The 18,038-nt window shown below is 48.0% G+C and overlaps 1 protein-coding gene across 2 annotated transcripts in view; it reads right to left on the bottom strand.

Moving 5' to 3' along the window:
• Nucleotides 1–18,038, bottom strand: part of SNX29 (sorting nexin 29) — a 294,688-nt gene that overhangs the window by 139,585 nt on the left and 137,065 nt on the right. For both annotated transcript variants that reach the window (XM_058680249.1, XM_058680250.1), the window contains one exon: nucleotides 1,681–1,787. In XM_058680249.1, coding sequence (XP_058536232.1) covers nucleotides 1,681–1,787 — 107 coding nt within the window. The remainder of the gene's footprint in view (nucleotides 1–1,680; nucleotides 1,788–18,038) is intronic.

Raw genomic sequence — 18,038 nt, 5'->3', positions numbered from 1 at the left:
CTGACCAGGGGCTAACCAGGTTGGCATGCCTCCCTGGACTCCCTGCAGGAATATACGTGTCATTCACTGGCACTCTGATAACCTCCCCAGTGCATTGGTTCTGCCTCCACTCAAGAAACAGAACCCTGACTTAGATCTTCAAAACACTTATTTGTAGGTTACTTTACATTAAAAGACAAAACAAACAAACAAAACACTGTTGAATGTAAGGAGATGGAAAAGATGCCATCCCTGTCCTCAAGGGAGTTCAAGTGCACAGAGCATCTCACCAGGCTGAGGGTGGAGGCCGTTCCCTTAGCACGGCCACCAGCTAACTCCAAGGCTCGGAGCCCCACTGAGTCTTCAGGGAGGGATGGAGAGGTGGGAAAAGGACACGGGGGACTGGACAGAATTCTCAGGCCCCAAGGCAGTCAGCCTCATGGCTGACTCTCCCTGAGCCACCAGCCTATTCTGTGAGGATCCCAGCACACCTGCCCAAGAGTTGAGAGCTCAGGTTGCTTCTGGAGCCATTGTCCTTCCTCAGAGTCTGGTTAGGAGATGGACCAAAGAGACCCTATGGATGAACCCACAAAGCAGCCACCAACAGAGTGAGAGACCGGCAGGAGCCAAAGGGGCCTTCTTTCAAGGCCCTAACTCTGAGATGCACGTCTCCATAGCAACCAGCAGGTGCTTCTCAGATTATAAAAGTAACACTAGGCCCCAGCAGTCAGATCAGCAGATGCACCTTCACACATCCCTCTGCAAGCAGAGACATGACTGACAACCACTGCTGCCACGACAGGCCTGCACATACACACACCCCAAAATCACACTTCCCAGTCCCATCACTGGGCATGGGGAGAACCAAAGGTTTCTTTTCCCTATCACAGAAATCACTTATGCAGATAGAGAGGACAAACATCACCAAATGACTTTATTCTTATCAGAATAAATACATCTGGCTTTTCTCCTTTGATTTCTTAGTGACCTGACGGACAGATGAGTTTCCTAACCTTAAACCTTCATTTAAATCCTCAAGAAATCCTACTTTTGTATACACTGTTTCTTTAGTATGTGGAGAAGAGGGCCTTGCTAAGGTTCATGGAAAATGGACGCTGTGGGAAACCCCAGGCATGGACTTCCCAGTGTTATCACTGGAGTGCTGGAGCAGTGCTGGATCCCCCTGTCACATTATCACGCCACCATGCCATCATGGCTAGCTGCCTCCCCCACACACAGGCCTTCCCTGTTAGGGCCAATGTTGTTGTGACTAACTTTCTCCTATGGTGTTTTTGGTTCCTCTGTCAAGCAATCGGCTTCGTCTGCAATTACAATGAACAAATGAGCACTGCCCGACAGAGCGTCTACTGCACCTGTCCTCACACACTGCCCTCTCCTGCTTCTCACCTCCAGACACGATGCGAGATTTCTTTCCCTTCTTGTACAGTGAAATGTACCTGTCTCCCCTCTCACTGTCTTACCCCAAGTGCCAGACGTCTCTATTTCAGGGTAATCTTCAGAGAATCAGCTCTCCCTGCTTTATCAAGCGTGCCGTTTCTCTGCATTTCTGTTTGCTGTTGGGAGGCAGTGTCTGGCGGCCTCTTGAGGCAGGCCTCTATTTTGACAGGCCAGGTTGGGTCCTGGAAGGACCACAGGCAGCCAGGATTCAGCACAAAGACACAGAAAACATGCTGGCATTACCTCAATGAGCTTCCTCTCATAGGAGCTGGCCAGTTCCTCAGTAGCTTCCCCAGGCTTCTGGGCTGCGGCTGTGACTTCTCCATCCATGCTCCAAAGATTTGGCACAACTTTAAGAGAAGAAAGTCATTAAGTATTTTATCCATAATCAAAAATTATTCTCTCTACAAAAATCATTTTCCTTCTCAAATAGGTTCTTGAGAGAAGCCTCTTTAAAAAAAGCGGGGGTGGGGGTGACTACTGATCACTTGAGTACAGGTGCAACAGAGGGAGCGCTCGGCTGTGACCACAACGGTGAGACATCTCCTAAGACAGAGGTGCCAGGGCCTGCTTACTTCCGTTTCCTGGGCAAACAGTTATCACAGCAACACACAAAAGCCCACTTTGGCATCACTTCCAGTGACCGAACTGCTTTTCCTCCAACAAAAAGTGACCTAGTGAGGTGGCACCTGCCCACAGCCCTGGGAGGGATGGTGGTGGGGGTCAGAGGACAGAAAGTGGCACTGATGAACTGTGCTCAGGGTAACTGCTAGGCAGTCAATGTGATAAATATAGCACCAAGGCATGATATCAACATGATGACACGTCAAAGAGACTGGCTGCCAGGACAGAGCCAGCATGGACACAGCAGACAACTCTGGGTGTTGAGTCCACTACTGGGGATACTCCTGTATATTCCTGCTTGGCATGGCACAACAAATATAATGGAACAGAGAACAAGCTATACCATTTCAAGGATAGTGACGGGCAGGAAAGAGCTCCTGGGTGTATTGGAAGAACCCAGATAGGTCTCAAGTCTGAAAACAAGATCAACTCCACAGACAGGGTCCTCTGTACTCTAAGGATGAGACTCCTGGATGGCAACCAGTAACCCAAGGGAGAAAACGATGCAGTAGTGCCAGGGTCTAAGGCTAGCCCCCCATGGTGAGGAGAGAAAGGGAGGAAGGGGGACTTTAGGGAGAAAGGGGCCCTGGGGGTTGTGGTTTGGAGAGGTTCAGAGCATCTCCCAAGGGTTCATGTGCTGAAATTTAGTCTCCGTGGGGAGAGAGCAAAAGGGCAGAAATGGAATCCAACTGTGAGCAGGTAGGGCCTTGGGGAGGTGACTGAGACTAGATGAGAACATCCCGTCAGAGGCCCCATGTCGGAATTGGGGTTTTATCCCAGGAGAAAGAGAAGCCAGAAATGTCACACCCACACATGCTCCCTCCCTCTCTTCTCTGTCCAGCCTCAGCCAGCAAGAAGGCTGGCATCAGATCAAGCCCCTCAGCTTCAGACCCCCATAACCATGAGCCAGAACACACCTCTAGGTCCTACAGGTATGCAGCTTCCAGTAACTCATTATAGCAATGTAGGATGAATAGGCTCAGGGAGGAAGGCTAAGCACACTGGATCCTCCTTCATGGCCATGACTAAGCCTTGTACCTGGTGACACAAAACTAGTTAAAGCCAGCTGAGGCAGCAAGGTCTCTGCGTAACAAAGTTGCCATATGAAAAACTATGATAAACAGGGCTTGTCACTCAGCAAGGTCCCTGAGTGACCAAGAAGCTGCATGGAACCCTGAACTATTCCCATCCCAGCAGCACTTACTGTTCTAGTTGCTACATCAGAGTGACCCAATAATCATCACACAGTTAAAATCATTTCATCGGAACTGAAAGCAGGTCTAGTTAAATACAACAGACTGAACACGCTCATTCCAATCTACGTCCAGTCAAAACCCTATGAAGACGCCATTTTTCCCCTTTAGGAAAAAAAAAAAAGATGCTGAGAATCGGTTAGGTAGCTGGAGGGTAACTTGACAGACCTGAACAAACCTCATTCCTGGTTACTAGTGGGCAACAACAAATTATACTGTGACCAAAATGGAATGAATGCATCACAAAAAAGCTGATGAACTATAAGCAGAACACACCCCTGGGGTGCAGGAGAAGGCAGTAAGCATGGGTCAGAGGCCACTAGAGAAGAGAAGGAATCACAGCCCTGTTTCAGAAGCAGCTGGTAGAAGGCAGGGGTTTAGTCCATGGAGAAGGAAGTGTGGTGGGCCTGGGGTAAGCAGACGCTCGGCTGGGGGACTCCTACTGAAAATAGAAGCTGGGGTGGGGTGGAGGTGGAGGGATGAGATAACAGCAAGGAAGGCATGCTGATCTTCAGAGGCTGTCCCATCCCCTTCCCTCTGCTGAACCCCACTAAAGCCCCCCAACAGCAGGTAGACAGCATTCACCTACAAAGGGACAAATGTGCAGCCCAAGAAAGAGCAGCTGAGGAGACTGATGGGTGGGGCCTGAGTGGGACCCTCCCAGGGAAGGCAATGCCACATCAGCCACCAAGAAGCAGTAAGTCAGTATCCAGAGAGTTCTCCATCACTGTCTTGGTCGCCCACGCTATACGTGAGTCAACAGCTGGGAAGCACCTAAGATGAAAGACAGGGACCAGGATAAACCCTGACTCTGAGGAGTTGGGGCAGGGGATGCGGTAGCAACTCGCAGACCACTCAGGGTAGCGCTGCCAAAGCCAACTCCAGGTGATGTCTCCATAGAGGACACAAAAGATGGCACAGCCATGGAACAACAACAGCGAGGCACCGAGAAAAGCTCTTTTTCCAAATAAGATTATAACAGCAATAAATGAAAGATTAAATATAAGGAGAAAAAGTAACAAAAATTTTTTAAAGCAAAGGATAATCAAGAGATGAATGGGAAAAAATGGAGATCTAAAGATCTATGAGCCAAAATAAGACCACCTCAGAAAGAAAAAAAATAAAAATGATATAAGAAGAAATCAGAGAGATAATTCAACAAGATTCAGGACAGCAAAATCAGAGCTCAGGAGAACCCAGAAGGAGAGACATGGATGAAAGGGAACATAGCCCAATAGACAATAGAGCACCTGTAACAGAAGGGACAAGAAGAGGATACAAACTTTCAGAGAAGAAGAATTCCCACAGAGGTTAGGAAGTCAAAAATGATACACGAGATTTCCAACCTGCAGAAAGGAAGGAGTAACCTCCCACATCCTGAGGAAAAACTATTTCCAACTTGGAATTATTTATCGAGCCAAACTATGTGAGAAGCAGAATAAGGATATTTCCAGATACACAACCTCTCAAAAACTCTACCTCTCACTGAAAGAAGGAAGGACATCTAGGAACAATAAGATAGATTCCAAAGTAGCAGGACTCTGACACTAATGTAAAGAAATTACTAATGACGCCCCAATGGCAGAGGGCAAATGCCAGCCGAAGGATTCATGGATGAACACAATGTAGGAACCCACACCCAAGTTCAGATTCAGGCAGCGACACCCAAAAATCCCAAAGCACCACACGGACGGGAGAAGCTGCACACACATGGCCACACCCCCAGTGAGCACCTTCTTAGAGGATTCCTCCCTCATCAAGGGCTTCAGGAAAAGTATAGACATTTTTAGCTGTATGAACAGGTCATTCCATTTTCAGTAAGAAAGTTAAGTTGTGCTGAAAAAATTGAAGCACAAAGAAAGGTCCAAAGTGGAAAATAAACAAAGGCTATATTTAATAGACTCGCCAGAATCTGAAACCTGCATCCACTTCTACTGAATTCACAGAAGATTCAAAGCAATGCTATTCCTCCAGCTGGGGGATCCACACAACATTCTCAAATGCATCATTGCCCTGGAATCTGCAAATGTGATTTGGTCTGGCCACTGCAATCTCATGCAAAACCTGAAGATGGCTGTGCTATTTCCCTAGCATAGAATCCCCAGCTATTCCAATCAACCTGGTTAACACTCAGAAAAATCTACACTTTATTGACCTGCCTATGCTCCAAGGAGTCAGTAATTTTCTCCTGTATTTCCACAAAGGCATAACTGCAGCCATTAGACTCCACATGGAAAAAGCCTGATTGGGTAGAAACAATAGGGTTCCACTGTTGAAGCTCAAATAATCAGAGTGAAGCTGTGTTTGGCAGAAGCACAAAGCCGGGTGCTTTGAGTCGGAACTGTTTTCCACATTCCAGCAAAGCTGTGGCCCATGAGCAGCCCATTCAGAGGAGAGCATCGCAGCTTGTTATCTTGGAGCAGCCGCTCAGCGTGTGTGGGGGCATCTGTGAGGAGGTATCCCAAGTAAGCACACTGTGTTAGTCTTCCCAGCAGGCATGCACACGCAGTTTCTGCCAAAATGATTTTACCATCAACCTCCAACACCATGGAGAGCAGCACAGCAAACTGCAGGAGGACATTACTGTATTACTTTTTTTTAATTCATTAATTACATTGTATTACGTGACACAGTTTCATAGGTACTTGGATTCTCCCCACCCCTCCCCAAACCCTCCCACCATGGTGGATTCCTCCACCTTGTTGCATAACCACAGTTCAAGTTCAGTTGAGATTCCCCCACTGCAAGCATATACCAAACATAGAGTCCAGCATCTTATTGTGAGTCAAGTTTAATGGCTTCTTAGGTATACCCTCTCTGATCTGAAGACAGAGCCAGCAGAGTATCATCCCGATCAATTAAAAGCTCCAACATACCATCAGTAAAAATTTACATCATTATGGAATTAATTGACATAGTAATGAGTAGCCAATATGTTAAAAATAAATGCTAGTTCTTAACCACCTTCTGTGACCACCTCATTGACATTTCAATTTTAGTTTATACACAACATATAACATACATAACATAACATGTTATACATAACATCATGTCATCTTAAATTAAGGCAAACATGTGGTATTTAACCTTTTGGGATTGGCTCATTTCCCTTAGCATTATGGTTTCCAGTTTGGCCCATTTGGCCACGAAGAAGTGCATTTTGTTTTTTTTAATAGCTGAGTAGTATTCCATGGAGTAGATGAACCATAGCTTTCTTATCCAATCCTCTGCTGATGGGCATTTTGGCTGCTTCTATGTTTTTGCAATTACTGATTGTGCTGCTATGAACATAGCAGTGCATGTTGGTTTCTCATAAAAGAAGTGTTCTGGATATATTCCTAGGAGTGCTATTGCTGGATCATACGGTATGTTGAATTTGAGTTGTTTGAATGTTCTCCATACTGATTTCCATAGAGGCTGTACCAGCCTGCAGCCCCACCAGCAGTGGAGTAGGGTTCCCTTGTCCCCGCAACCTCGTCCGGAAATGGTTTTGGTGCTTTTATTCATGTGGGCCAGTCTTACTGGCGTCAGGTGGTACCTCATTGATATTTTAATTTGGATTTCCCTTATTGCCAGGGAACTTGAGCATTTTTTCATATGTTTATTTGCCATTTGGGTTTGTTCCTTTGTGAAGTGTCTGCCCATTTCCCGTGCCCATTTCTTGAGTGGCTTGTTTGTTTTGACATTTTGGTTGTTTTGTAGCTCTTTGTATATTCTGGAGATTAGCCCTCTATCACCTACATAGTGCGCGAAGATCTTCTCCCATGTTACTTTCAATGCAAACACACTTAGCATGATGCTGACAATAGAGCCAGGTAAAGATCATTTGAATGTCCGGGCTGGTTTCTTAGGACACTCTTAACAGACAGAGGGAAGTACGCCCAGAGCCTGGAACAGAGGGCCAAGCTCTGCACCCTGGCTGGAACCTGGGATGCTTTAAGCTTCCAAAGGAGAAAGACACTCCCTGGGAGAGGTGCCAGTAATCGCCACAACACAGTAAGGACCCATGGCTGAGCTGAGGATGGATCAACGCAGGCTATCCTTGATGTGCCTGTCCAGTGCATTTAGTCCCTGGGTTTTGTTCAGCAGAGGTCAGGAGAGGGAATCCCTGTGTTTGGCTCACCCATCTCCAGCAAGCAGCAAAGGGTCAGCTTATCAACAATGGACAAGGTGCACAGTGGATCACGCAGCTTCTCAGTGGTAAAGGGTCTGCTTCAGGGTAGGTGGCAGGGCAGCTGCCAAGGCAGCCAGCTCTCATCTGTGACACATCCTCCAGCAGTACTTCCAAAGCACGTGTGGAAGGACTCGCTGGGAAGCCAACCAAGCCCCGTCTGCAGTCGCTTAGGGGCAGACTCAGTAAACCTTCACTGAGGCGCAAAATGAACTAAACAGTAATGCTCCAGTGGACAGCGCCACCACAAAGTGCCAGCCCTGCTGGGCTTCTCTCAAGCAGAGCAGGCCACCCACTGGCCCCATGGAAGGAACACAGCGCCCGTGTCAATCACAGATCCCTGACACCTTTCTCACCATGGAACGCTTCTCAGCTGGAGGTCACTCATCCATGTGCTTCACCCAGATGGATGAGGAGCTGCTCTGGGCTGTTTGTTACAGCTTCCGGGGAAAGCAGAAGGAAATAGACCATGCAAGCCTTTAAAACACCACGTAAAGCCTGAGACCTCAGAGGAAGAATCTGCACTGAGAGCCAGCCTAAGGGGGGAAGACTTGGATCCTGGGTCTGGTCCATCCTCTCCTGGGCATGCCTCCAACTCCTCTGAGCTCCTTGCATTCCCACTGAACAGCAGTGGTATGAGTGGCTGCTGTAGTGACCACCTGGACCCCCTATGCTTCTTGGACTTCCAGAATTCTCTCTGCACAGTGCAGCTGGGGTGATGGATTTCAAATGTAGGTCTGATCCCATCAGCTCCCTATTCAATGCTATGAAGTTTGTCTGCTTCTCCGATAACCTGAGGATGCAGGAGGAGGCCATGCACACATCCTGGTCCTGCTTTCTCAGCATGAGAAGCCACCAGACACCTGCTGATGATGGGCAGACACCTCTTCCCACTCCTGTCTGTCAGAACTGGGCTCCCGCTCCAACATCTGAGAAACCATCACAGACCCTCACTGCTAGGGCAAAGAGTCACTCCTGGTCCTGCCCCCACCCCACTCCACCCCACTTCAACCCCAAATGAAGCATCCATTTGGCTCTGTCATTCTTCCTCTGAGACCTTTATTTCAGGAACTCTTTGCACCTGCCTACCTGGGTGACATCACCAGGGCAGAGCATGCTGCTTTCCTTCCTGTGTGGCTAGTGCAGGATCCCAAGGCCCACAAGACCCCACTGTCAGCATAAGCACACCAAAGCCCAAAGTACATCAACACTTTCTTTGAGCCCTTCGGGGTTCTTGAGGCAAAGCGCTCCCTCCATGAGCTACAACTCTGCCATGAACTGTGGCTAAACCAATCTTTGGGCTCCACATAGGTTGGTTCATGCCCTCTCTCCCACTCCCAGGCAGAGCCTTCAGAGTTGTGGCTATCAACAGGATCCACTGTATCTAGGGCTGGCTCCCTCCCACAGAATGTCACTAACAGACCACCTATACTCAGCACGCACAATGGCTAGCCCCTGACTCGAGGGCCCAGCCATTAAGGACCAGCAATATTGCTCCACTTCTCCTCCAGCTCCCTGCTTGTGGCCTGGGAAAGCAGGAAAGGATGGCCCAAAGCCTTGCGACCCTACACCTGTGTGGAAGACGCAGAAGAAGCTCCTGGCTCCTGATCAGCTCAGCTCACCACTTGGGGGGTGAACTAGCAGGTGGAAGATCTTCCTCTCTGTATCTTCTTCTCTCTATAAATCTGACTTTCCAATAAAAATAAATGATAGAGGGGGCCCAGCATGATAGTGTGGTGGTTAAAGTCCTCACCTTGCATGTGCCAGGATCCTATATGGGCACTGGTTCATGTCCCAGCAACCCCACTTCCCATCCAGCTCCCTGCTTGTGGCCTGGGAAAGCAGTCAAGGACAGCCCAAAGCCTTGGGACCCTGCACCCATGTGATAGACCTAGGGGAGGTTCATGGCTCCTGGCTTCAGATTGGCTCAGCTCCAGCCATTGAGGCCACTTGGGGAGTGAACCATCAGACAGAAGATCTTTCTCTCTTTCCTCCTCTCTGTATATCTCCCTTTCCAATAAAAATAAATAAATCTTTAAATAAATAAATAATAGGAAGGAAGAAAAGAAAGAAGGAAAAAGACCAAGGCACAGGGAGAGGCAGAGAGAGGAGAGAAGGAAAGGAAAAGCAGAAACAGAGAGAAAGAGCCGTGCACGCTCAGAGAGCGATCAGGATGAGGGCCGCAACAGCAGCTGGCTTCTCCACAAGCACTCAGCAGGGAGACCCACATTCTCTACGTGGTGGCCTCAGTCCAGGTGCCATGTGCCAGTGCCAGAGGAGGGCAAACAGCACAATGAGTCTGGAAGGGCAAAGAAAACCCCTTCCTCCTCAAGACTGGCACAGTGTTTGGCTTGGAACCAAACAGCGTTTAATCTCTCAATATCAAATAATGTCGATGTACAAAATTAATTGGCAGCAACAATAATTTAAAAGCAAACTCAGGTGGGATGCCAAAAGTGTAAGTGACAGAAGAATAAATAAAGGCCTTGATCAAAATTTAAAAACATGTCTGCTTCCAGTGAACAAACAGCCCAGGGACAGCAGAAAATATCTGTAAACCACACAAGGGCACTTCAAAGAGTTCCCAGAAAATTGAATAAAAAGTTTATTTTTGATGAAAAAAAAATTACAATCCATGTGTAGCTTGTGTATTTTCCATTAACTTTTGAAGATTCTCATGCATACCTAAGCAAAGATCTAGTATCCACAACATACAAAGAAACCTTACAACTCAACCAAATTAGAGCCAGAATTCCCAGGACAGCCAATCTGTTAACTGGAGCCTCCTTCTCCCATAAGTCTGGGACAGACCCAGAGCAACCTCTCACAAACTAGTGTAAGCCACAAAAACTACTGCTGTATGGGCTGCTGAGAACCCATGGCTTCATGTTAAGATGTATGTGTATATGTATTTGGATAGGACAGATGGAAAGAGAGATCAATCATCTACCCACTGGCTCGCTCCTCAAGTGTCCACAACAACCAAACTTGAACCAGGTTGAAGCTAGGAGCCAGGAACACCCTGGTCTCCTATTTGGGCGCCAGGCCCAAGCCTTTGCCCATCTTCCATTACCTATCCAGGTGCATTAGCAGGGAGCTGGATGGAAACAAAAGGAGCCAGGACTCAAATTTTCACTCCAGTATCAGATGCCAGAGTCAAGCAGTGGCTTCACCCAGTGCACAACAGCACCAACCCCGCACCTTCACTTCAGCTCAGCATCACAGTCCTCATAACTCAAAGGACAATGTCACTCTCAGGAGCAGTGGTCTGCAGAGAGCTCCGGCCACAACCTTGTGAAGCACTCTGGGAAACTAAAAACAAAAGCTGCTCTTTTGTTTACTGAAGGCAACATTAAGCCCAGGGTTCAAGCTGTTAAACTGCATCCACATCCAACATAATTACAGCACAGGACACAGGATGGAGGGACTCAACACAGCTTCCAGCTGCTCCTTCCCAGTAAGCACCATAAGCCCCTCAGAACACCTTCAAACAAAGCTTCTCATACACCTGCCTCAACCAGACCAGCTGCTGATACCACACCCAAACAGAGGTCAGTTCACAGCTGGAACCAGGACTCAAGAGGAGCAGGTACTTTTGCTGCTGCCAAGCACTGTCAGAATCCACGGGAAAAATCCTTAGAATGCATGGACCCAGGATAGAAGTTAATTAATAACTCACCAAAAAGAACACTGATTCACAAATACACAGAAAAGCATCTCAACTCCATTGTAACTCAGGAAATAGAAGCATAACTTACTGGGTTTCTGCCTGCTGGTGATTCACTGGTCACCAGCCCTGAGTGACAGTGAGGAACTGCCAAGACCTCCCTGCTGGTGACACTTCCACACAGGCATCAACCATCTTTCCGGGAGCAACACAGAATCCATAACGCATGCCAGGGGAAGCTTGGGATTTCATTCAGTATTTTCACTCATGGGATGATATCTCACTCCCCTAACCCCAAGCTCCCAGATGATTAGAAACAAGAAAAACTCTGTTTATAAAAGACATTCTCTGCAGCAGTTTGCAGTAAAATAACAGCAAGGAAAAGAGATGGATGCAATGAACTCTGTCCTCCTGATGGAAAATCATGCTCTTGGTGCAACAGAGCTACAAGGTATACACAGCAACACGGCACACAAGGTTACATAACAAAGGGAAAGCAAGGCAGAAGACTGTGTGCATGGCAGGAGCTCAGCTATGTTTCTGCCAATGGGAAAAGGCTTATGATGGGAGTTTTGTCTTCCTGATTCTGTCCAGTGAACAAGCATGGAGGCACTTTCCACTCACTGGTCAATCTGTGCACTTTCTTCATCACCCAGCTTAGCCTTTAAGTGACTTGCTCCAGGAGAAATAAATTCTCATTCTGAAAAGTCACAACTAGGGGCAGGCATTTGGCATAGCAGTTGACACCCATGTTCCACATCGGAATGCCTGGCATCAATGCCCAGCTCTAGTTCCAGACCCCAGCTTCCTGCTAACATCAATCCTGGAAGGGTAGCAGTGGTGTCAAAAGTAACAAGGTTCCAGGCCTGGCGCCTAGCAGTTAAGTCCTCACATTGCATGCACTGGGATCCCATATGGTTGCCAGTTCTAATCCTAGAGGTCCCACTTCCCATCCAGCTCCCTGCTTGTGGCCTGCGAAAGCAATCGAGGACAGCCCAAGGCCTTGGGACCCTGCACCCGCGTGGGAACCTTCAGGTCAGCTCAGCTTTGGTGTTGTGGTCACTTGGGGAGTGAATCAGTGGACAGAAGATTTCCCTGTCTCTCCTCCTCTCTGTATATCTGACTTTACAATAAAAATAAATAAATCTTTTTAGATGGTTTTTAAAAGCAACAGGGTTCCTATAAGAGGGACCTCTGCTGGGTGGGTACCTGGCACCCAGCTTAGCCCCAGGTGGCATCTGAGGGATGAACCAGTAAATGGGAGCTCATACCCCTTCTCTGCCCATTTTACTTACAGTTCAAACATCTTTGATAGAGGAGAAGTGATTCTGTCCCTTGGACTTGGTTTTATATACTGCTTCCAATCCAACTGAAAAATGAGTGTTTGGGACATGCCAAGGTCCACCACCTGCTCATTCTTCCTTAAAAATACTAGAGCATGCCACTGCAGCCTTGTTTGGAATATCACAAACGAGACTGGCATCTCCCCCAGGGCTGACCAGCAGACTGGTCTGCCCACCCACACAGGCTGTCAGTCAGGAAACAAGCCCAGGTGAGACTCCGCCATCCTGCGCCTGTGTTCACACACCATCTTTCCTCCACACGGCATGGGGACCTAGCAGATGGGTTACTAATGAGGAGAACATGACTGAGAAATAAAAGCTCTTTTTGTGACTAATAAATTGTGGCTTGACTCTGCCCAAAAAGGAATCCCACAGCAGTTTAAGAACTAGTTCCTGCCTAAGACCAGCTCACAAACACCTCTCCAGACAGTCTGGAAGCACACGTGGACAACACAGGAAAGCTGCCTACCTATTCAGCAACCCATTTACTTCATTCAGACATCCTAGAACCCTGGTATATACACTTGAGTGCTTGAGTCAAATCCAGCTGACACCAACATGTCTAAATCATGTTTTATGGGCACACAGCCATGGCTACTGATGGCAGAGCTATGACAGGAGTGCTATGTGGCACACAAAGCCAAGACCATTTGCAGAGCAAGCCTGCTGAGCCCCATCCCCAGGAAGATGGGAGGTACAGGAACCGATGCTATCTCAGAGCTCTAGCCAGAACAGTCGGGCACACAGCCTGACCCTGACAGAGCAATCCTCAGCAATGCTGACAAATATAGGGAGCATGGCAGAGGTGACTCAGAGTCAGGACGGCTCCCCACTTGCCATGTGGCTGAAAACATCACCAAGCAGGGGCTGTATGTACCCCAACGCCAACTAAGAGAGCCCCTTGATGGAAGATTCCTAAAGCCTGAAACAAGCATCTCACTAGATTACACAAAAGTCACAAAATCATCTAAAAACACACTGTTCTTCAGGGAGAATTTTTAAAGTAGCAAAAATATTTGCTCGGGGTCATCTGCTGTGATTGACTGCGGTGGGTAACTGAAGTCTCTGTGCTTTGGTCCAAACTCCTGCGGGGTCCACCTGGCCACCGGATCTCAGGGAGACCACACCTCTCCCGCTCTGGGCTTCACTTGGTGTTACACAGCTGTGACCAGGACCTGAAGGCTCAGTCCAAGGCAGTCAGCACCCCTGGAAACCACCGCTCACTCAGCAAATCAACAGAGAAACTTCGGCTCTGGCCTGACCCAGTCAGCCACGAGGGCTGCCTCCCATCCCTCACCACACTATAGATTTTTTCTTCTCCCTCTTTCCCTTTTAAACTCAGAATTACGAAAGCCTTGATTTTTAAAGAGTTTACCTTAACAATGCACATTCATTTTTCAGGGAGCCATTAACCAACCATGAGAAGCCTTTTGAGCTGCAGGGGTGGTGATTCATGCTTCCTGCCAGCATACACCTCACTCCTGGGTCTCTGCAGGTTACAACGTTTCAGACTCTCCAACAGCATTCATTCATTTCATTCTGCACCTTTCAGGACAGGTGCATATTAACATCCACCACACACAGCACTTTTCAAGTCTCCAGAATATTGGCAAGACTGTTCTTCAGATAAAATGTGTGCAAAAAAAGATTCGTCATCACTAGAGTTCATTGTTAGGAGGAAGTAGAACAGCAGGGATGCCAAGTGAGGAACTCAGCACCTTGCAAGAAGCTGGCTCTTGTGAGGAGGCTGAGGAGAGGGCCTGGGTGCTGGCTGTTTCCCAGTGTAAGGCCTGGGTCCTGCATGCTTCACCAACCCACTGGTTAGCTAAGCAGAGGCTTTGTCATTGACCCCAGCACACTACCGTGAATGTTACCTACAATGAAGATGGCCAAGTCGGTGTGCAACTGGGTGCTGGAAAATCTGTGCACTTTTTCACAGATGAAGGGAGCCTGTTGAGTTTAGGAGTGAGAAAAAACATCTGCTGACAGCCGTTACCTCAAGCCTTCAAACAATTTCTGGAAAAGACTTCAAATTTCCCATACAGCCTCCACCCTGCAGCACGCACCTGGACTGACCCAGATGCCCACGGCCGACTACAATGCACCCGGAGCCAAGAAGCAAAGATGGCTTTGCAAGGGTTATCAACACTCCTGCTGTCTTCATCTCTGATCAATACTAAAGGTTCCGTTGGCTCTAATATGGATGCTACAGATAGACATTGTGGCACGGTGGCTCCCATATACCACTTTGGGTATATGCATTCCTGTTAGAATCCCTTGGTCATCACTTCTTGGCCTTTTGGCTAAGATCAAGTGTAGAATCCCTTGGTCAGAATCCGGATTCCATTTCTGGTTTGGTTTCCTGTTAATACACACCCTGGGAGGCAGCCAATGACACATGCCACCCATGTGACAGACCTAGCACTTAGATTCTGAAAAGAATAAAGATGTCAGCAGAGATGTTTTTCCCTCACAGTCTAAGGGGAGCTCTTGATATCCAGGCTAGCTGGAACTCAGCAAACACAGCCTACCCTCACTGGAACAGAGAAGACCAGGCAGGAAGCCCAGCCACCTTCTCCCCCAGGGCCAGGCTTGTTCGGGTCCTCTGCAAGCAGGGTCTAAACACGAGCTCCTGGGAGCTGTCCCTGCTACTACAGCACTGGCAGTTTGCCTCAAGCTTGTTCTCATGGCACTGGGGAGGCAGCCAGGACACAGAACCAGCACCTTGGGCTTGTCTTGGCCACTATCTGGTTTGGGGTCTGCATGTGATCACAACAAACCAATCTTCTGATTAGAAAGAATAGCCTGGTCAACTCTAAGTCTGTTACTTTTCACACAGCCTAGGTCCTGCCACCCACATATGAGCTTCTGGCTCCCGGGTTCAAACCAGGCAAGGCCCAGTCTTCACAGGCTTTTGGGCACTGAACCAGGGGATGGGCAATTTCTCTGTCACTTTGCCTGTTAAATAAATAAATGCATTTTTGCAATTAAAAGGCAGGGGAGGACAACAGCTGGAGTCCTAAATTTAGAACCCAAAGACCTAAACTAAACTCCAAGCTCTGTGGCTTGCTAATTGAGAAATCTGTGTTGAGCTTTGGTTTGTGAGCTTAGAATGTGAGAAGAGTAAGACCCTTAACTAGTCACCCCAAAACAAGTTGACAGACAAGTGCACACTGGGACTGATGTTGTGGTATAGCACTTGAGACACTCCCATCCCACATCAGAGCACCCATTCAAGCCCTAGCTACTCCATTTCCAATCCAGTTCCTGGCCTGTGCACTGGGGAAGACAGCAGATGACGACTCAAGTACCCAAGTTCCTGTCACTAATGGGTGAGACTCAGATGGAGTTCCTGGCACAACTTCAGTTATTGTGGCCACCTGAGGAATAAACTAACAGAAAGTCTGTCTCACATGAGCATGTACTCTGCCTTTCAAACACACAAATCTTTTCTTAAAATAAAGAAGAGTTTTCTCTGCAAACCACAGAGTATCATCAAATAGCTCAATAGCTCTACTGCTCAACATCAGAGGACCTGAGAAAGCTGCCATCATGCCCCTTTGATGCATACACACCAGTGTGTCTTTTATTCCCAATGAGAAAAATACAATCTATGGGGAGGAAAGTAAGAAGAAACCAATAGCTGCCATCCTCAACCTCACAAGGCTGGCCTCTCTGAGAAGTTTCCAGAGGCCCAGTGTGACAGGAACAGCTAAGGACCATCAAGAATGATGAGATGAATGGAGAGACAGAGAATACATAAAAACAGATCTACAGAACATTTGCATTAAGAAGATACAATTACCAAGGAAGGAATGACCTATACTAAACTCTGAACCCTCAGAAGAAGAATTGTGAATTTTATTTTTAAAAATTTTTAATTTGAAATAGAATGGCAGCAAGAAGGGAGACAGACAACAAGAGAAATCTTCCATGCATTGGTTCACTCCCACAAATGGTTGCAATGGCTAGGGCTTTGTCAAGCCTAAGCCACAAACCAGGATCATCATTCAGTTTTCTGCAGGGGTTGCGCCAAGACCCAAGCACATGTCCATCTTCCACTACCTTCTCAGCAGGGAGCTGGCTGAGAAGCGGAGCAGTTGGGTCTTGAACTGTCATTCATACGGGATGCCAGCATTGCATTAAGCCACTGGGCCATAATCGAGACCAGCCAAAAAAACTACACTACTTGGGCCCTGAAAACTCTCACCCAACCTCTGATCCCCAGGACATCATAAACAGATACTTCATGTGCTTTGGGGCATCCTCAGATTTGTAGTTTGGGGGAGAAACCAAACCTCAAAGAGGGCCATTTGAGACCAAGGTTAGAAGGAGTCGTAAGCCCTGCCCTCCACACAGGCAGCAGCAACACCCATTCAAATGGGCAAGGTAAGGGGCAGCACAGTGGCCACTCTCAGCCTACCTGGGAAACAGGACAAGGTCAAAAGAGGCAATGAGGAAAGGAGAGGCTTGGAGCAAGTGTAAGACAGACCCTAAGCATACCTGCTGAAGAATTCCTCAGGTGGGCCACTCCAGCATCTCCCCCAGCGCCCGCCCCCTTGCCAATCAATCCACCATGGTGCTTCACATTTGCTCTGTGATCCTGGGGAAGTGACTGGGACTCTGGTTCCTCATGTATCGAATGAAGACCCTAACGTCAACCAAATGCCTAGGACAGAGACTCACGGTTCCCAAGACACTGGCTGGCATGGACTTGGGACCACATAATGGTCTTCTGTCACTGTGTGCTCAACCTCTCCTGTCAGCTTCTGCTGGTAGGTACCATTCAGAGTCTGGGAGTGGGAGAGAGCTGCCCTGCACATAGATGGTGAGCAGAACTAGAGATCCCAGGTAGGTGACAGTGCCCGGAGGCAAGCAACCCCTCTCCTCGGGGTCCCCAAACAGGCTCAGGCTCAGATGGGACAGCCACAACAGAGTCTGCTGGAGAGGAGAAGGATCTGCACAGGGCCAAGGCCTCAACTCTACAACACAGCCCTAACCTTCCCAATGTCTCACACCAAACTGACCAGTTCAAGCCAAGAAGCAGGATGGTCCTTAAATACCATTAACACCCACTGGGTCACCCTGTGGATATGACCTGGCATGCAAGGCTCCATTACCCTGACAGAGTAGCCCCAACTTCCAGCACTACCTCCCTACACCACATCTCTGTGTCTGTGGTGAGCTCACTATTGCTCAGAAGGAACCCAGCAAGCAACATGCAGGGTACAATGGAGATATCGGAGGGGGAGGGTTTCAAAAACACTCTTCCATGACAGGATTCAAACATGAGCAAAGCTACAAAGGATCTGGGGTGCTAGAATTAATCTATTCCCTTGCCAATGGAGAGAGTGGGCATCAAGGCTGACTGTAAGAAACACGCGCCAACATGTGCCATGTGCCATGTGCCATGTGGAGTTGTCATTTTGAGAGCGTCTGTGATGCTGCCACCCTCATCTCCCACAAATTCTGCCCATCCTACTCAGCTTCTATTCTTATCCATTGCTCATTTGCGTAATTTTTACACTGCAGAATATAGCTGG

This window comes from Ochotona princeps, chromosome 24 (genome assembly GCF_030435755.1).
Source record: "Ochotona princeps isolate mOchPri1 chromosome 24, mOchPri1.hap1, whole genome shotgun sequence".
Taxonomy (NCBI): domain Eukaryota; kingdom Metazoa; phylum Chordata; class Mammalia; order Lagomorpha; family Ochotonidae; genus Ochotona; species Ochotona princeps.
The sequence above is the reverse complement of the archived record's forward strand: the minus strand, read 5'-3'. Positions and strand labels throughout refer to the sequence as shown.